The sequence below is a fragment of the Myripristis murdjan genome, chromosome 24 (assembly GCF_902150065.1).
Source record: "Myripristis murdjan chromosome 24, fMyrMur1.1, whole genome shotgun sequence".
NCBI classification, from domain to species: domain Eukaryota; kingdom Metazoa; phylum Chordata; class Actinopteri; order Holocentriformes; family Holocentridae; genus Myripristis; species Myripristis murdjan.
The window spans coordinates 23,132,308-23,152,931 of record NC_044003.1 but is presented as its reverse complement, the minus strand read 5'-3'; the positions used below and the strand labels follow the sequence as shown (position 1 = coordinate 23,152,931).

The 20,624-nt window shown below is 43.1% G+C and overlaps 1 protein-coding gene across 1 annotated transcript; it reads left to right on the top strand.

Annotated features, from left to right (window-relative positions):
• Positions 1-1,676: 1,676 nt before the first annotated feature.
• mfsd2b (MFSD2 lysolipid transporter B, sphingolipid) lies at positions 1,677-20,546 on the top strand. Its single transcript, XM_030047575.1, has 15 exons — positions 1,677-1,777; positions 2,496-2,869; positions 7,946-8,071; positions 8,184-8,308; positions 11,621-11,744; positions 13,254-13,332; positions 13,494-13,675; positions 15,097-15,187; positions 15,686-15,807; positions 16,301-16,384; positions 17,169-17,252; positions 17,436-17,545; positions 18,826-18,969; positions 19,590-19,766; positions 20,160-20,546. The coding sequence occupies exons 2-15, from the start codon at positions 2,513-2,515 to the stop codon at positions 20,206-20,208; spliced, it is 1,854 nt and encodes a 617-aa protein (XP_029903435.1). The 5' UTR covers positions 1,677-1,777; positions 2,496-2,512; the 3' UTR covers positions 20,209-20,546.
• The last annotated feature ends 78 nt before the right edge of the window (positions 20,547-20,624 follow it).

Below are 20,624 nucleotides of genomic sequence, written 5' to 3'. Positions count from 1 at the left end.
TGTGTGTGTGTGTGTGTCTTTATACAAAGTTGGGCATATTACTTGAGTCCATTTGGAAACTGAACAGCTGTCCTTTGGCTCATGACCAACCGTTCCACAAAATCTTGTGCAAGTCTGTGAATCCATTTGGAAGTAATTCACCTTTTGCAATGGGCCACTCACATTTCCACACCCCACTTCAGGCAATTAGCATGAACACAAACAGACATCTTCACCCACACAGGACCTCCATGCCAAATTTCAGCCTCCAAAGGCTGACTGACCGACAGAGCCTATAGATGTCAATGTGCTTTTATGCTGCAAGTTAAAATGTGCAACTGTAGAGCAGTCCATGAAAGGAAGGGTTAATTTAAGGACAGGAAGAGTTAATGGACACACTGAAAAGGAAAGGTTCATTTTTAAGTGCAAAATAGAGGAAAAAATGCAAATTCACCAAAGATAACGTAGCCTAGATTAATTCCAGAGTCATTGTGACTTCACTTCATTGTAATATATTATTATATTTGTTATTTTATTAGTTATAATTTCACAGAAGGAGCAAGATGATGATGATGACGATGATGGTGATGATGACGACGACGACGACGATGATGATGATGATGATGATGATGAGGATGATGCTGAGACATTCTGACTCACTGACATTGCGTGAGATTCAGGTGAGAACAATGTGAGAAATATGTGCTCGTCCCACAGTGGTTGTCACGCTGGCGGCACCTTTCCCTGCACCTGTTCCAGAAAGCGCACAGTTAATGCACCGTGAGTCAGAGCATCTTCCACGAAAGGCACCAAACTGCATTTTGCACATTCCACCTGAACCAGCAGGCCTTTGTCTCCTGCCAGCTGTCATTCATGTGAATGGGAATGTCCTGTCACATTCCTTTGAACACAGGCAATAATGAGAAAGGTCAGAAAAAACAGACCTGGAGTTGGTATAATTGGTCTTGATGTTTTGTTTGTTTGTTTGTTTGATAATGTAAAGGGATGTTATTCTGATTTATACCGTCATATAATGTTATGTAATGTCTGGTGTATGTACGCCTGTGTATGCCAGGTGTGTGCTCCACCTAACCGGGACACACGCCAAGAATAGGTCCTACTTTATGCACTATACATGCTGTGTCGTGCTTGTACCTGATGATGGTCATGCAAATAAATTACTGGAGCTTTGGTGAACCTGAGCGCAACTTTGACTGTAATGTATGTATCTCAAACAAATTCATAAACAAACAAGCAAAGTGAGTCTTGCGAAATCCTTGCGAAAAGATCTTGTCTGGGTATGCTATAATAATATTCACAGTAGCTGGAATATTATCGCAATAGAGTATAAATATTATAGTGATACCACAGGAGATAAAAATAGCATCGAGAACGATTAGCTCACTATCTCCCCGCTGAATAACAGGCAGACTACCCATTATGGAAATTTATAGGAATTTAAAAATCTTTCCTAAATTTGTGCAGTTCTTGCAATCCGTGCCCTAATTCAAAAACAAAATTTGCAGTTTGACTTGAAAGCATCGCCTGTCACACCACGCCACTAAGCACAGATGCACATGCATAAATGCATGGGACTCGTCGTGCCGTGCGCCACCATGGCCGCTGCGGGGCGCAGCTCCGTCCCTGCAGAGTCAAACAGTTGAGTGGAGACGCACAGACCATCTCCGTCCTCCGCAGTCTCCTTCTCACCCTGCCCGTCTGACCGGCACATCACCGCGCTCACTGACTCACTGGCTGCTCCGCTCCGCTGCACCAGCCGCTTCTCCATACATACGGGGTAAGACGGACTTAGTGTTTTCTTGGAGTCATTTTTTTGTGCATGAAGATTAGATGTGCAGAGTGTTTGTTGATGAAAGCACTCTCATTAGTCTAGTAGTAGGTTGAACAAAAACGAGATATTCCTGCACGGGACACCGTCACATCTGGAGTCCTCTGTCCTCTTCCGGCATCACCTGGAAGCTACAGCATCACTGTGTAAATCTGCATATTTGGAAAATGGAAAAAAGCAAAATTGCAGGATGATAAGCTTAAAATAAATTTAAGTATCCTGTTAGTATCAGTATCTAATTGTGGAGCTGCCTAAGGTTGTGTGTGTGTGTGTGTGTGTGTGTGTGTGTGTGTGTGTGTGTGTGTGTGTGTGTGTGTGTGTGCTTTTATCTTGTATGCATGTCTATGAGTCTGTGTGCTCATCTGCACTGGTACATTTTTGTTTGTGTTTTGGTGCACTTGTTCAGGAGCGTGTGTTAGCAAAAGAACAAAGTGTGTGTGTGTGTGTGTGTGTGTGTGTGTGTGTGTGTGGCAACATTTGTGGGGGCCAGCATTCATGCACCTCTGCACATGTATGGCAGTTTATGTCTTTGTTTGTGTATGTGTGAGGTGTGTGGGTGTGGGTGTGTGTATGTGTACATGTGTGTGCGCTCTACATATATGTGTGTATGTATATGTGTGTGGCACCGCCTGTCTGATTTTGCCCTTCCCTCCTGGCCTCATTCCAGAGCCGAACAGCATGTGAATGGCAGCAGAAGGCAGCAGAGTTGTCACAGAGGAGCAGGAGGAGGTCCCAGTCTCTGGACCCGTCACTCACACACCGACACACACACACCGACACGCACACACCCGCAGTCAGAGCCACATTCAGTTTCACCCTCAAACGCACACCACCCAGAGGCAAGCTCCTCGCACTCTTGCTCACACACGGAGTCATAGTCACACTCACTTTAACACTCACACACACACACAGGCGCAGAAACACGGCTGCCGGCTCACACACAGTCTCTCAGCCATGACCAAGGGAGAGAAGGGAATGCAGGGTTCGGCAGGCAAGCTGATCAAGCCCCCTGAGCCGCTGTTCACCAAAACCCCTCACCAGGTAAGGATGTCTTTAGTGCTTCTGTTGTATCAACATGTCATAGTCTGCATGTGAGCCACCATCAGCCTTTTTTGTGCTTGTGGAGTGATCTGGCTGTGTATGAATTAATCTGTGAAAGACCCTTGATGAGATTGGATGGAGAACAAAAGAGAGAAAGTGAGACTTTGTCGCTTATCTGACTGTGATTAATCATCTTCATTGTTTTCCTGTGAGCTGTAAACCCGCACAAGTTCGCCTGGAAGTGGATTGTTTTCATTGGAGGGAAGTTTTTCCCCATTGATTAGATGACCCACTTGATGAAAAGGGAGGATTGTTATCCTTAACTGATCTTGATGATATCAGTGGTCTTTGGTGATGAAAACTTTTCTAATCATAGGCATAGTAGGAACCAATACAGTGGATACAGAAAGGGATGACTCGCTCACTTAACTTCTGCAAACGCCAGGAAATTGAGTTGGTTTTGCTTTTATTTTACCTCATGTTATTTTAGTAAGAACTGCATGGGATGATTGCCATCTGAATTCAGGCAGGAGATAAATCTGTGAAAGTGAGTGAGCTGTGTGTGTATGTGCGCACACACACCCGTGCAATATCCGTGCGCCCGAGTGTCGTGCCTGTGGTAGTATGTGAAGCTGCGTGCTCACATGAATAAATGGGATGCTTACTTATTGATGCTATTCCACAGCACATGGCCCACTGGCGGTTAAGGCCAGGCAAATGAGGGATGGGAAGCCAAGCTTTCATATAGCGGATTGTCCCTCTATGGCAATAGCTGCTGTTTATACATAAATGCAATATTGTTGCATGTTAAATGGTAAACGTAATGACATTCATTCATGTCACTCAGGCAGCATTGACATCACAGCATCTCACCTATTCTAACTTGATGATTTGTGCCAAGTGTGCTGCCGGTTGTGCCGTGTATTTTCTATTACTATGGCTCTATACTCTTCTGTATCCATATGGAAACCTAATATATGAATATATGTGCCCCTATACTAGAGAGATATGATGTTAATATATATGTTAAGTATATAGTGAACCAAACGTATATACCCACTCTGGATATGGAGATGCATGTGTTGTAGAACATGTATGTGTAACTTGGATGCGTACTTATATAAAAATAACATATCCTTTTATGGTCATGTGCACCTTTAGCTGCTGAGCATATGTATATGACAGTGGTGATGCAAAAAATGTGGGAGGACACACATGATATGCATTAGACAGGTACTATATGTCTATTTTATTTACTTATGTCATTTTTGTTATACGGAAAAAAGTCTAAAAGCAACACCACCGATGTTAAAATGTGTTGCAATGGAAACAGGAACCTGTTCTGCAGCAGGTTCCTGTGCTGCAGCACATAAAAGGCAAAATAACATCACAATTAAAAAAAAAAACACAAAAACAAAACAACAAACAAAGCGTAACAGCTACACAGACACTGTAGAGGAGAGGACGAAGTGAGTAAGATGGTGTGTGTGGCTACAGGTGTGTCTTTCCGTCACATAACATTCATAGACCTGTCTGAAGTCTGTAATAGAGGTTCTCGATCTAGTGTAGTATATGATCTCATTCCAGATTTTAGTGTATGTATTAAAAAAAGATCTCTGACCATTGTTGTTTTTGGAAACCAGTTTATATACGAAAATGCACCAAATTTTGTTTCATGTATGGCTGTTTAATGTGGACATATATGTCATATGAAAATCCTACTACATTTAATTATGGGGACAACTGAGAGATAGCTCTCTGGATTCTGTCACAAGCAAATCAACAAGAACTCACAAAAATGTTTCCTAATCAGGATAAAAAAAAAATAATAATAATAATAAAGGAAAAAAAAACATTTCTTATTACATTACAAAATGAATCTATTATGCAATATTACTACTGTTGTAATATTACAGGAATGATGAATAAGTAAGTACATGGCATTGCCGTCGCATGTTTGCTCTAAACGAATAAGACAAGCTGAGATGTATTCTCTGTGTGCGGCAGTAGACGGCCCATCAGCTGCTTCTTACGTTGTGTGTGTAAGACATGTCCCATAAGGGTAGCTGAGTGGGACATAATACATCGAAGACTTTGCTCGCTTTGTGAATTATACATTCTGAAGGGTAGATCTAAGCCTAGTTCCTTGCCAGTAATGGGTCACCTGCTGCAAATCCCTCAAGGAGAGCCTCCTGATACACCAGAGTGCTGCCGACACAGCTGTGCCACTCTACGGCTCCACCTGCAGAGCTCTTTTACATTACCTTGATTCATGTGCGGTGACATGTGAGGAGCAAGACTGAAGGCAGTTTGTAGCGTTTGATTGCAATTAAACCGATCAACTGACACCCTCAGATTCTGGCGTTCTTCCCTGGGATTCCAGCCAGCGGCACATGCCAAGGCACTGGGCTGCTGTTGATGCGGGACATTAAAAACGGCCGGTGCCAGCACTGACAGAGAGAGCCTTTCCCTTCATTTTCATAATCCATAATCTGAACAATTAACTGGCAGACCGCATAGTCCTACTGTTGATGACTCCTAAATCCAGAATCAGTGTTGTGACCCTGATGCTAGAAAATCCCGCACAGAGTAAAACCCTTAAACTGCTTTCTGCCTTCATTTCGCCAGCTTTACTTTTCTTGTACACATCTCATTTCATTCAGAGAATGAAGCTCAACTGCGGGAAGAGGTTTAGATTTCTCCCTTTCTTTGCATCACAGTCGCCCCCGACCCCAATTTAAATAACTTGCTTTGTAGGCCTGATATTTTTAATTGTTCCCCACCCCCGACAGTTAAGGATTCATTAATTTTAAGGATTAGTCTGATGTGTCCTTGTCCCTCGCTTGCTGATGGATTGAACTTTTCAGATGCTCCGTTTTCCTTTGGTATGTGTGTGTGTGTATGTGTGTGTCTGTGCCCAGTGTGTCCAGACAACAGTAAAAGGGATATCCTGTTTACGTCTTTGATGATAACAACTTGATAGTGAAAGATTGAGAACGAGAGTGTGGAGGGAAAGAATATGTGTTTGAGTGAGAGAGAATTGAACTGAGAGAGAGAGAGAGGGGGAGAGAGGGAGAGAGAGAGCACTGCTGGGTGTACAGTGTATTTTTACACATCATCAGTTAAGCAGCATTTCTCCAGACACCAAAGACTTTGATTTTTCTCTCCAATTAGGGATAATTGCAGTGAGAGTGGAGGAAGAGAGAGTTTTGAAGTCGGAACCGCCGCGCAGTCTTTACTTACCTCTGACCCGCTTGTCTGGCGTTTGAATAATTACACAGCTCCCTCCTGGTAATTGTCATTCTAAAACCCATTGATGTTTTGATGGGGCGCAAAAAAGGAGGACGAGAAAAAGTATGCTGGATAATAACAGCGTGTCAGTCGGAGCTGTGGTCGCTTTGGTGATTTCCTCCTTTCATGAACCCCTGAAAGAACCCCTGAGAGGGACCGGTCTGTGGGCCGAGCCCGCACGACTGGATACGGATTGACACTGTTTTCCTGCATCTGTCTGCTGGTCTCTCCACAAACAACAAAGGTTGCAGGGAGTGTATGAAAAGCTGAAGGTGGGGGAGACAAGGGCAGGCTGATATATGGACAGTGGAGTTTATATATGTGTGTGCGCGCGAGGGTCCTCTGAGACAGTCGTAAATATTGGGCTTCCTTGGCTGCGGTTCGTCTCTTTATTCATGTGTGAGGATGAAAGCGTCACGTGCCTGATGGTTTTAGCAGAGTGTGCTGAGCTGAGACGGTGCTGTGAGGATGACTCGATGGGTTTAGCAAGGCTCCTCGGTGTGACACAGCGTCTCCACAGATCAACCACAATGCCAACAGCCAGCCAGCCAGGGGGTCTCCTTCTGTGTGATCCCCCCCCCAACACACAGACACACTTTATAAATGAAAATCTGCCCACATGAGAGAGAAATTTACCCGGGTAGAGCCAGTTGGAGTGTGGAGGATATGGTGAGATTGATGATTTAGATGTTAGGGAGCTTGGGGGTTGTGGTGGGGAGGGCGTTTGTTTGTGTATGCGTGTGTGTAAGGGAGTAAGCCGGTTGGCAGTGGAATTCATGAGAAAACAGATGTATCACTGTGTATCCTCCACATACAGCAGCGCAACTATAATGTGACTCAGAGACTGTCTGGTATCACCCGTGCTCCTTTACATTTTCAATAAATTGCATCACCTCCGTTGTCAAATCAAGATGTGAATGGGATTTAATTTTGGAATGCCAGAAATCCGGTTACAAAGGTCGAATGACAACGCAGGAGTCGCCATAACCTTTTGAATCATCATTCCTTTCTCAGCCTCTACTGGCATTTTTGCGAAAGGGACACACCTCATTTCTAATTTTCATGGGTGGGATGAGGTGAGGTTTGTGTTGAGATAAGAATTTGGCCTGTGCACAGATGAAATAGTGTGCTTTCTTTGGAACAAAATAGGATATGAATTTCTCTGAATGTCTTTTTTGAAATAATATATTTTTATTGCAATTTGAAGGGCTTTGTTATAAAATGTCATACGGTCTTTGGGTTTGTTGGCGTACATTTAGTATATTATGTATTAGTGTAAATGCTTTTTGTTGCTGATCACATTACAGAAACGGGCTAATTATATCAGTAAGTGAATGAATCATGAGTGACTATGGGCTTGCGAGGTGACAAACGTCTTATTTAAACCTCTGACTTCATGTATGAGTCTAATGAACAAGTGAAACATGGAGCTTAATACACCAGCTCCATTGCCCTGGGTCTTGAGTGTGCATTTGCAGCCATAGATATGTGACTTTTTGCCACTTTCATATTCATCGGCAAATATTTACAAAACTCACATATGTCTTTTTTCAAATTAGCATAACCATTTTGTAAGCATGTTAGCCTACTTCCAACTCCATTAGTAACCAGTTATGCGTTTCATGTCAGCAGTCATTTTGCATGGTTACGCATCAGTACCTCACTTTGGAATTTGAGCCATTGTAGTCAAGAAATGTTCATTTGTTCATTAGCAGACTGAACCACAGGAATGATCATATCTCAACTCTTGTCTTCTCTTTTGCCATGGCGCCTCTGTCCCAGCAGACAGATCTGAGCCAGAGACTGTCAATATGCAGCAAGCTGTGTTTTGCCATCGGCGGAGCGCCCAAGGAGGTGGCCGCAAGTGCCACAGCCTTCTTCCTGCAAATCTACCTGCTCGATGTCGCACAGGTATTGTGAATTGTGAAGGAATGTGCGCTCCTGCGTGTGAATATGTGTGTGTATTTGTTAGTGTGTATATTCTTGTTCTCTAACTCCAGTCTGTCCACCTTCTGCTCTGTAGATCAACCCCTTCCAGGCATCCATGGTGCTGTTCATCGGTAAAGCCTGGGGTGCCGTGACGGACCCTGTCGTCGGCTTCTTCATCACCAAGAGCAGATGGACCAAGATTGGCAGACTCATGCCCTGGTGGGTGCCGTTCTCGCACCATAATAAAAAATCTCACATGTCTATCTCAGTACTTGTTTTCCTTCCTGTATTGCTGTTTTTCTACATCCCACTATTCCTGCAAGTGACATTCATGTTTGTTTGATTCAAGATAAATCCATTATCATGGCTTTTGAATCAGAGCAAAATATTCCTTATTCCCTCATTTAGCAAATGACAAAGTGCTGTTGTTGATATGCATCCTAATTTGCATAAAGCGCTGTAGTTTCACCAGTGATGATTAGATACCAAGTCAAGTATTTAGTGTCTTATTTCCTTGTAAGACATATGGTGACTACACGATGCTGATATTTGTGAGGAAATTAAACCACACCCTTTGTCCCATAAGTATCAACTATTGCATTCAGAAAACAATATTTATCTGCTAATTATATGGTTCCTTAGATGCCCTCTGATGCGCTGTGCATGTGTTTTAGGAACGTGAACCGCTTTTACCTTTTGCTGCCCGACAACAATAGACGAGGTGCATCAACATTCTTTCATGATTAACTTCACAGCATGCTGCTCAGTGACATTTTATTAAATTCTCTCACGCTCCATTTCACTCTGGGACATTGCCCAGTTCTTTTGTTGCTCTGTGTGTCAAAGCCTTTTAGGTTAATAGTTTATTGCACAGATTTGCAAAAATGAAGAATACATTTGCCTGTGATGAACCTTTTCTGCATAGCACTTGGTTATTTTTGATAATTAGAATAATCTGTGTGATTGTGCTCCAGATCTTTGAAAATGCCATACGGAAAAACAAATGTTTTGAATATGTATACATTATTTTAGAATACACATAATACAATCACTAGCTTTTGGGCCAGATCTCTTTTCATCAAATATTAATACTGACATTGCCATCTGAACGGGTAAATATGACTGGTTTGATGGTTTTATGATTCAGTAGATGGTATAAAAGCGAGGTTATGCTATGATTAAACAGCTCTCTGTGATTCTGGATTATATGAAGGTATTATCACAATTCCGTTAACCACCATTCCCAAAGATGGTTCAGTAAATGTTGTGTGTGTGTCTGTGTGTGCATATATATGTGTGTATATATGTGTTTCCAAGCTCAGCGCATTTTGAACACCCTGGCGTGACACCAGTCACTTACTGTAATTACACAGTAAGTACCTAGCAGAGGGCGTGATGTGTGTGTGTGCCTATAGTGCATTATAAGCCATAGATTAGACACAAGATGACAGTGCTGAAGGGGGACCAAGTCCACTGTGGCCAGCCAGCCACGCTCATTAGCAGACAGATGCTGATGGCTGTTGGTGAATCAGTTTGGATTACTACTGGGAAGCAGAAGGTGTGTGTGTGAGTGTGTGTGTTTGCTTGTGTTTCTGTATCTGTATATATATGTCTGTTTGTGTGCGATGAGAATGCAAGACACTCCCTCAATTTCATCTCCTTTGGAAAGCCCCATTTTCCCATCCAGCGGGAAGTGCTTATGCCCTCTGGCTGTGACATCAGCAGCTAGACATGAAATGATCTCTATCTCCATCTCGAGTTGTTTAGGAGCCAATTCACTCCCAGCAGCACCCGACCCCCAACCCCGAGTGCTGCTCTGTTTGTTATTCTGTTTTGAGACCCAACGGCAAGAGCATCCTTGAGAAAACAAACAACACTGTCACTGATGGAGATAGTTTAGATGTAGATGAAGGCATATGTCTCCAGAATATACCATCCTGCTATATATCTATGTCAACTACTGCTAAACCACTGAGCTCACCACATCGACAGAGAGAGGAAGTTTGAAAACACACTCTCACCTAGCTGAACTCCTCCCGATCCCCTTTGCTCCAGTGTCTGCCATCTAATTAACATGCTGCGAGAGTCCTGAGCAAGTCAGAGAGGAGACAATTCTACGTGCCGCCCTCTTATCACCTTGTTCTCAGTTAATAAGGGTTGTGGAAATTATTGGGTCAGGTGTGCATGTGTGTGTGTGTGTGCATGTGAGTGTGCACGCTCATATACTCTGGCTTTGTTGCCTCTCTGAACACAGCCTTCTTGCAGAACATTCTAACTGTCCCATTCAGTGGCTGGGGGGCCTTTCATCGCTCCCATGACCAGCCACGCAATACTGCAGCACCAGCGTTGTCAGCCCCCTTTGTTTAAGCAAACAATCAGGAGGAGAGTGAGTGGGCGAGGCTGGCCTCTGCGGGTGGGCTAGACGATGCTAGAAATGACCATTCCCTGCCCCTCTCTACCGCTTTCTCCCTCTTTCTCTCTATTCTCTGTCCTCCCTCTCTCGCTTGCCTCTTTTCTCTTATAGTGAGTCCTGGCGCAGAGCAAGCCGAAAGGGCAGGCTCACATTTTGTCACAGTCGCTTGAGTTCCATCGGTTCCTTTAAGCACCTGTGGAGTGACTGTGACAGCGCCTCCAGATTCAACCAAGTAACTTAACAAGGACGGGATGTGATTTTCCTTCCCGAAAGTCCATATTATTCACATGACAAATGACATGATTTGGTGTTTAAAGGAAACGAGTGGAGTGAATAATATGTTTATGGAGCAGTCATAGTGTGGACTATCCACACCCCTGCCTTTTTCTCCTCATTTTGAAATGCACAGCTGTTCCCTTTGACCATAATGATATGTACCAGTTGTTTTCTTATGAATTATACATGGCCAACCTATCACTCCGAGTCCTGAAAACAGCAAAACACAGCAGAATGCCTCTGCTCCACGTTTACTTGGTTTGCATCTGTGTGTGTGTGTGTGTGTTTGTGTCGTGCATGTGTGTGTGTGGATGTTTGGCTACATCTTTAAGTGCTTTGCTATGTGGGTTTGAAATATTGCGGCGTTTCCCTGGAGTCCTGTCCCTCCACATAACCCAGGACAGATTCCTATCATACTCACAGGCACATAATCATTCAGTCCACTAAGCCTCACAATAATCTGCTAGAAATATGACCTGATTTTAACACTGTTATGAAAATTACATAATACAGCTGCTGTCACTCCCTCTCTGTTAATCACTGTTTCTCTCTTTGAAACAGATAGCTTAGTTGCATAAGAAATGTTGTTTTCTAAAAGCATCTCCCTTTTAAAAAAGTGGCAAACTTTTGAAAACCAGAGTCAATATAAAATATTAGGGTATTTGCTTTAAGACCGTCGCTTTCAAGATTTTTTCAGGGCAGAATCATCCATGTTTTAGAATCACTATGATTATTTTTAGTTTGTTTTTTTTAATATTTGGTCCTTACACCATTCTGTGTATCTACACTGAATTTGATGTTTAATCAAGCCGTCTTACCCAGAGTGTGTCTGTCCTCTGTAGGATGGTGGGCTGCACTCCGTTTGTGGTGGTCTCCTACTTCTACCTCTGGTTTGTTCCTCCGTTCACCAACGGCAGGTTCATGTGGTACCTAGGTTTCTACTGCCTCTACCAAACCCTTATTACTGTAAGTATGAACACCTTCTCAAGAGCATCACAGTCACAATCACTTTTTGTCGCCACTGCATTAGATGCCTAAGTAATTTGAACTGGCGTATGGATGCCTCTCATGTTGAATATTACACAAATTTCAGATTTTACAGGATGGGTAATTGGGCGGAAGTTCTTAATCAGTGCAAGAGGGACTAAAGCTGCAGCTGATACAGTTTGCGGTCTACAAATAAGCATAGAGACAAACACATTGCATTATGCACTCGCAAAAATGCAGCAAACATTTTGAAGATCAAAGTTTAAGGCGGTGCAGGTTCCATTCATCTCATGCCAGACCTTTGTGTGTGTGTGTGTGTGTGTGTGTGTGTATTTTGTAATAAACAACTGACAAAGTGCTTCCAACAGCGGCTGATAGGATTTATTCTTTGATTTGTAAGATGTGCCGGAGATTAGAGCCCAAAGCTCTTAGATGCCTTACCTCAAAGGGGAAGTGTAGTATTTATTTAGGTTTCCTTTTGTTTCTATGGTCTAGACCATTCATCTCCTGCTCTGCGCTGTGCTCTGGAGCTAACCCATATAACATGTGCTACAGAGCGTGCAGACCGCTGTGCCCACACTGCGGTGACTGTAATGGCATGTCATTCTAACTACTTGATAAGTATATGGTCAGTCCTGCCAGGAGCCTGTAGCTTGGTAAATGCCGGTTACCACTTTTAGCCTCCCCTCATTGTCTCTAGATGTGTGTGTGTGTGTGTGTGTGTGTGTGTGAATTAAGCTGGGAAAGGACAGCTGTTATGGTTCTGAGGGCTGTAAACAGAGGCTAAAATACACTGATATCTCCTCAGTTCATGTAATCAGCCGATCATAAGTTGCTATTAAATTGATTAGTTCTCACGTTTGTCCCTGTTGGACAGTCAGGCCTTGCTGGGCAGTTGCAATTCTATAAATGGTTGTTTCCAGCAAGGCCCCACAAATGACATGCTGCATAGCACCAGGGCCTTAAGAAAAAGACCGGGAGCCGCATTTTTATTTTTGTCGCGGCTACGGACGCTCGGGTGGCCACAATGCTGACTGAGCTCTTGTGTAAATTACAAAGTGAAGGAAAGGGGTTTACTCGCCTATTCTCTGCGATAGGTGGTGAGGCAGGAGAAAACAGAGGGCTGAGGTTGGCCGACATGGAAACTGCAGCGATTGCTATTGATATAGTTCCATGTTTGTGCATCGGCATTTTCAATGGAACAACCGCGATAAAGGGCAATAAAAGGAGCTGGGTCACAATGTAGTTCAGTATAGATCACACACGACCTGCTTAAAAAATCAACAATCAAACCGCATTCTTTTTCAAATTGCAGCACTTAGACTCTGCAATGGCCCTCTGCTGTTACTTTTTAGTCTCTCGATTATTGTCCTTTTCCTTCATCATGACAATTCTTGTGACTGATTGCTTCCCTTCTTGTGTGGAGTTTTTTTTTCTCTGTTTTATTCCCCCATCATCACTTTCTCCCTTCTCTCTGATTGACTGCAGTGCTTCCATGTGCCTTATTCTGCCCTCACCATGTTCCTGAGCACAGACCAGAAGGAAAGAGACTCGGCCACTGCATACCGTAGGTCTTCTCGCACACATGACAGACTTATCAACGCCTGCAAATATAGCATGCCAGACAAAGTTGAAACCTTTGCTGTTTTATTTGTACTTACAGTTGCATACTTGTTTTCTTAGTTGGATGCCATGTCTTCTCATGTTTTTGATCCTGACGTGTTCCAGGTATGACGATGGAGGTGCTGGGCACACTGGTGGGTGCTGCCATACAGGGCCAGATTGTGGCCAGTGCTCACACGCTGAAGCACTGCCCCACTCACAATATGTCAGCCGGTTACCTTGGCAACAGTAGCGGGGCAGAGATCGTCAAGAGCCTGGTGCATTCCCAGGACTTCCTGTCGCATGCTGTAAGTGTCACTATGCCAGCCGCAGTCCAGGTGCCTGCAAAGTAGGCCATGGAGTTAGTTTGAAAATAACTTCACCTGGCATCAGTGTTCTCCTTTAACTCAGAGCTGCGGTGTTTCTCAAGGTGGTTCTCTTTGTTTACTTTCACTAAATGTCCCAAGTAAAAATAACAATGTCAAATGAAAAGGTGGATTGTGTTACACTGAGATCATATTTACAGACTGTCTGAGAGTCCCGGCATCAAAATGGCACCAAAATGGTTTCTATAACCCTTGGATTTGAAGTGAAAGGCCATTGTTTGATATCTGAACCCGACATCCTGAGCCAGCTCCCGCTTGCTGTGACCACAAAGGGGGTTCCTCCCTCACATCAGACCCTTCAAACCCTCGCCCCACGTTGAGGGGTCTCAGCAATCTGTATTTCATTAAACCTATTTATATCTCACCAAAAACACTTGAAGAAACCCCAAGCCCCAAATTCAATATGCTGGAAATATTCCTCCTTTACCTCAAGGCGACTATAGCTTAAATTTGGGCGCTAAGGAAACATAACACGATAGAACACATTCATATCCATGTTACCGTTTGCAGAGATGTGAAAAACCATGTCTGAGACAACCCGTAACCCCCACTGCGAATCCATCATGGGACCGTGTGCGAAGATGAAACAAGCCAGAGCCCAAACTGTCCTATCCTGCACCGCAGCTATTTGGGGTTCAAATGCTTCTTTTCCTTTGGATTTTGGGTGAACCCGACTGGGGTGACCCGCTCACCACGCCAAACCCTCTATAGCCACCCGCTAAATTCCTCAGCAGCCACTGGTGAGGGTGGCACACCGTCTGGGCAAACTCAGCCAGCCCTCGGAAACAGGGAGTGTTTGATGTGAATAAATAATAATGAACCACTGGGCTGAGCCACATGGAAAAATAGCAAACAGGCTCAAGTTGTTTAAGGCAGAGCAGTTCCTGTTGGGGTACAGCAGTAAACCTTTAAGGCTGTATTTTAGGATACAGATCAGCTTGAGGTTTCTTCCTGTTTATGCTTTTATTTGTACAGTGAAATGTGCATGACGGATTGTGTAGGTTATGCTGGCCTGACTTGCAGAAAGCAGCACAGAATGTCTCAGGCAAAACATTATGTGTTGACAAATGTCACATCAGAACACAGTTTTAATGGGGAAGAACAGAGGAGTTTTGTTTCAAATTGAAGTGATCCATTATTTGTTATTTACTCGAGCAATTTATTTCCAAGATGCATATGCAGCACGTGGCGTTTTTGAATGAAACGTTTCACGTCTTGCAATTGAGAACATTATGAATTAAAGATTAAGGAAAAGGCTCAGAATAGAAGGGGATGTCTGTGTAAGCAGAGAGCAGAGATGGATTGATGTAGGTTACATATTTGTTCTTTTTCTCCCTCTGCAGAAGGAGGTGTACATGATAGCTGCTGGCGTGATCGGAGGAGTGTTCCTCATTTGCACTGTGGTGATGTTCCTGGGAGTCAAAGAGAGAGATGGTGAGACTTTGTGTGTGTCTGTGTGTGTGCATATATGTTTTTGTACATTTGTGTGTCTGTACATACAGTGTTGTAGGGTGTGACGCTCACTGACTTTCCTAAATAAAATTTTGCTTACATGAGTCCCTTGTCCCATTTTGGGTCTGTAAGATTCACATTCTTATATTTCAGAATATAGAATATATATATTCTATTCTCTTCTATTCTCTCTTACATTGAGATGATTAAGAAGGTGAAAGTGAACCTCCTCTCTTGTACCTACTCAGTGACAGTGTGATTGAACTACTATTTGTGGATCTGTCAGTGTTGGTTCTTCCTCTCTCTGTTCTTCATCACACTGCAAATGACAACATCCAACGGGACAAACAACATCTGCTGCAATGCAGGGGCACTTCTAGGACTGCCAGTGAACAAATCCTCTCTATAGCCTCTCTCTTACTGTGTGTTATTTGATACGCCGCATACCCAGTATTCATACACCACATGTAACTGTTTCAGATCCATACGGTCCGAAGACAGAGAAGCAGATCCCTTTCCATAAAGGCTTCATCCTGGTCATGAGACACGGGCCGTACCTCACTCTAACGGCTGCATTCCTCTTCATCACTGTTGCCATCCAGGTAACTGCAACTTCATTTATGACATGTGCAGCATTACAGTAAATGGAGCCTGTCCAGGGTATGAGGTGCAGAAGAATTGCTGGCACTCCGTGTTTATTTGATCAATTTTGATGAGCGCTCACTGAAAGCTTAGGGTGTAAAGCATGTTTCAACTTCTAAAACTGGCAAGGGTGATATTAGCACAGCATGTTATTATGCTGGTTGTATAATGAGTACAAAGTCACAGTTTTGACACCACAAGTTTAGATTATTGAATTATTACAGACTTTCATACTTTTACATTGCATCTATTTCTGTACATTTTCACCCTCTTATCTCTGAGGAAGTGTCAGTTGTCATCCATGCGAGCCCAGAGTGGGAATAAATCTGAAGAACACCGTCAGCAGCTTCTCCAGTCACTTCACTTCAGCACAGTGAGCTGTGAAGCAGCGACAGTGCTGAGTAGACAAGGCGGCTCTGAATATCTGAATAATGTTTGATCTCTGATTTCCAGCTGGTACAGAGCAACTTTGTCCTCTTCTGCACTTATGCTGTGGACCTGAGGGATCACTTTCAGAATATTGTGCTGACCATCCTGGTGAGTATTGCTTTCATCATCTCCTGATTCACCTTACAAGCACACAGAGATGTCTCTGTTAGACATCCAGTGTGTAGAATGTGCCCTCTTCCTTTGTATCTGCTTTGCATAATTCTTTGTTTTTAGAGGTACACAATTACAGTTTTACTCAAACATCAGTAACTGTTGGATGAGTCAGTGTTTTTTTTATGCAGAGGATATCTCACTTTATGCAAAGGTACCACTTTACAATAAGACTACCCTGTAAATGGTTCATGAATCGTGTTGAATTAGGCTATAAACACTTAAGAAATCACTCATAAACAATTATAAACATGTTATAATAGTTTCCATTTATGAATGCAGGCTCACTATTTGGCAGGATCAAGTAAAGTAAGCTAAGCAACCAGCAAGATCTGAGATTTAACAGATTAGATGCGAAATAGTGAGCCAACATTTATGAAAATTGTGTTCTAATTTTTTTCATGATTTTATTAATGTAATTAATGTAATTAATGATTTATAAAGTGTACAACCTGATTAATAGACTAATTACAAACCATTCATAACGTCTTTGTAAGGGTAGTCTTATTGGGAAGTGGTACCAAAAATGTTAACCTCTTTTACATTTCCCTGTAGTATCGACTGCACACACATGAATAGGCACTGATATTCATCTTTATCATCATAAATGCAAATATTAGATTTGAGAAATGTTTAAGTTATAGAGTAAACTGAATCATAGTCATGCATGATTTACTTCAGATATTCATCACTCATTATATGGCTGTGTGTGTTCACCCAGATCTCTGCAGTGGTAAGCATCCCGCTGTGGCAGTGGTTCCTGGAGAAATTTGGGAAGAAGACGGCGGCGTTCTGTGGCATCACTGTGCGTATACTGCTCTTATATTGAGTACCCATTGGGGATTGTGCCATCTTGTGGACAAACTTGGAATTAGAGCATCTTTGCCTTTGTCTCTCCCACAAGCACACTTGAAAAATTAAGCATCTCAGGCTATATTTGGAATGAACGTGCGTATTCATCTCTCTGCATCCCCGCTTGTCTTTCCAGTGGATCATGCCCTTCACGGTGATGTTGGTTTTCATCCCTAACGTGGTGGTGGCCTACGTTGTGGCTGTCTCCTCTGGCCTCAGTGTGGCTGCCTCACTCCTGCTGCCCTGGTAAGGCCTGGCTCTCCGCACTCCTGCACATAACACGATACTACACCCGAGTGCCTATCAAAGCCCGAATAAATGATATATGAATATGTTTTGAATATTTGAGCTGACTTGCCTGCCGACTGCAGCCTCAAAAGTGGAAGCATCCACAAAAAAGATCAGATGAATTAACAGTTCTCTTTTCCCTCTTTTTCCTCTGGGGGCTCTGGCATCCCCCACTCAATCCAAAGACATGCAACTTAGATAGACTGACTCTAAATGAATGTGAGTGTGAGTGGCTGTATATCTGTATTGACCTTGTGATGGTCCAGGGTGTGCCCTTGCCCTCCACCCATGTTGTTGGGTTATAGGCTTCAGCCCCCTGTGAGGGATTAAGTGATTAACCTGAAAAGGCTTAGGCACGTATGTATGTATGTATGTATGTATGTATGTATGTATGCAGTTATTGTTTTATCCTGGTAGGTTGTTCATGTGTGGCTCTGTGTCAGTACAATTACTTTGTTCCTGTAACTGCAGTCCTGATATATTTCTATCTGTGGTACAGTGGCAGTGAGCCTTTGATTCCATGTGAAATGCCATTAGTCAAACCACAATAGTGCACTAACATGCTGTTTAGTGGTGAATGGTGCCCAGCGGGCTCTGGGCCTGGTGCCTGCCACCCCTCCATTCACCGAGGTCACATTACAGTCAGGGCAGTGATGTCATTTTTATGAATGAGAGGTGGTGTCTACTGTAAGCTTTCTGTACATCATGAAAAGAGGGGGGGCGGCCTTGTCCTCTCTCTGCACTCCTGTTATTCAGTCGTTGCCATGGCTGACTCCCCGCTCCTGTCCCCTCCCTCAAACCCAAATTACAGGGGTCTCGTAAGGGGGCATGTTTATTTTGGAAGGGCTGATTGTTTATCCTGACTGTGGGCAGTGGCTGGTGGGACTGCCTGCTGCCCATCATCTAATCATGTCATTAGTTCTGTAATTTCAGTCCGCTGTTTTATCAGTACACTATAAGTAGACCTCACATCATCAGCTGGAGCCATCTTGACTGGTTGTGTAAGATGATTAAAGTGAGAGCGTGAGGGAGGTCTCAGGCACACATCAGCTTAACCCTGCTGAACCATGGAGTGACACTGACCGTTAAGCAGCAAGCACACAAACAGACGCTTGCACAAAATCTCTGCAAAAACAATAACATTTTAAAAATTATATACAGATTACTGTGTCAAAGCTCCATCCTTCAGTGTATTTTCCCTCACTCTGTGTGTGTATGTGTGTGTGCTTGTGTTTCAGGTCCATGTTGCCAGATGTGGTGGATGACTTCAGGCTGGCTAACCCCTACTCTAAAGGTCATGAGGCCATCTTCTACTCATTCTATGTGTTTTTCACCAAGTTCGCCGCCGGCATCTCCCTGGGAGTGTCCACCCTCTGTCTGGAGTAAGTCTGCACCGCTGTCACCAGGGACGTAGCTGTGCTCTGAACTGAGGTGGGGGGCCTCCCCCACAAACTTGAAAACTAATCTCATGTAGTTTTACACAGCCTCACATGATTGAGGGTAGACCAACCAGCCAAATGCCCAAAGTATATGTGTTGATGTGAATAGATGTCAATGTTTGACTTGATTTTATATTTATATTTTAGCTTAATAACAGCTTAAGATGGCTGTTACTGTTCTACCCTTGAATGGGAACCCCCTGTGCTATTACATCACCACAGTAAAGCAAATTCATACAAGTGTTCAGTACTGACAAAAAGTGGGACAGCGAAGGGGGGCAGGTTGTGGGCAAAATAGCATTTTTCAAAATTGGGGGCAATATATCCCTGCCTCATCCCTAGCTACAATGACACCCTTGGCCATCACTCATAATTTATTTACACATCTTGATGTTCTGTGCATGTCGTCCTTAGCCTGTGTTGTATAATTAATTACTTTAATTTTGTAAGTAAACAGCCAAGTGTCGTCATTCTCAGCGTACAAGTTTTGTAATGTCAGATGTGGCGATGTTGATTTCCTGTAACCTGACAGTAAATGGGACGTCTGTGTTATGTGTGTGTAGATTTGCAGGATACGACACAGGCGCCTGCAAACAGCCACCTCCTGTTGCCTACACTCTGAAGCTCCTGATTGGTGCAGCCCCGGTAGCCTTTATTGTCACAGGGTTAATGATCCTACTCCTCTACCCAATCAGCGAAGACATACGGCTCAGGAATAAAGTGTGCCTGGAGGAGCTACGGTGAGTAGATCTCGTAAAAAAATAAAACACTAAGATTTAAATCACTGTTTTTAGAGGCACCTGAAGTGCACTACACAAAATTACTGGGGGTCATTTTGAGTGAAGACTTTAGAACGAGCTATGATTTGATTTGATTTGCATAACGCACCTGTAAATTAGTAACTTGGGACATTTTCATACAAATATGTTATAGGGATTCAACCTCCACCCAGTTCATGAAAGCTTTTACTTTTGCTGCCCTGAACTCTAAATGTTCTGTGAAATCTAAAATTTTAGGTGCTCATCCTAAATAGTAAAAATGTTTATTAGGTAAGATTGTGTGTACTGACAAAGATGCCAGAGGTTTCATAATATTTTATTAATGCAGTACATTGATGTTTTGGTCTCCCACAGGACACAAGGCATCAGTTCCAGAACGATGGAGGATTTGAGTAATGTCTGACCTGGACCTGGAATGGAGTGACTTTGCAAAGCCACGTATTCCAGTACTAAGCTGGAATGTTCTCTATTAGTGTATATTACACTGGGAAATAGTAAACAAATTTTGTTTAATGTAAACAATTCTGTTTCTTTGTTTTGACATGAACATGTAATGTATAGTCATCTTAAGTATATACATATATAGAGAGATATGAAAATTAATTTATATAAATGAATGTATATCATTATTTGCTGTGTTTAGCCCTACAGTACTAGTATTTATTTATGGTATCTGATTACAACGGGTTGATGATATGAACTGAATAAATGCTGTAGAGGCTGGCTGATAAAATGACTCAACATGGGTGTGTGTGTCTGTTCTTTTTGTCCTTTTCTGTCCATGATGTTGTCGTCAATCTGTGCGCAGTAACAGACGGG

Bases quoted from the DNA above. Each gene is read 5' to 3' on its own strand.
- mfsd2b (XM_030047575.1), top strand. From the start codon at position 2,513: ATGGCAGCAGAAGGCAGCAGAGTTGTCACAGAGGAGCAGGAGGAGGTC. The intron at 15,808-16,300 runs GTAACTGCAACT...TCTGATTTCCAG, and splicing joins TCATCACTGTTGCCATCCAG to CTGGTACAGAGCAACTTTGT. The intron at 17,546-18,825 runs GTAAGGCCTGGC...CTTGTGTTTCAG, and splicing joins GCCTCACTCCTGCTGCCCTG to GTCCATGTTGCCAGATGTGG.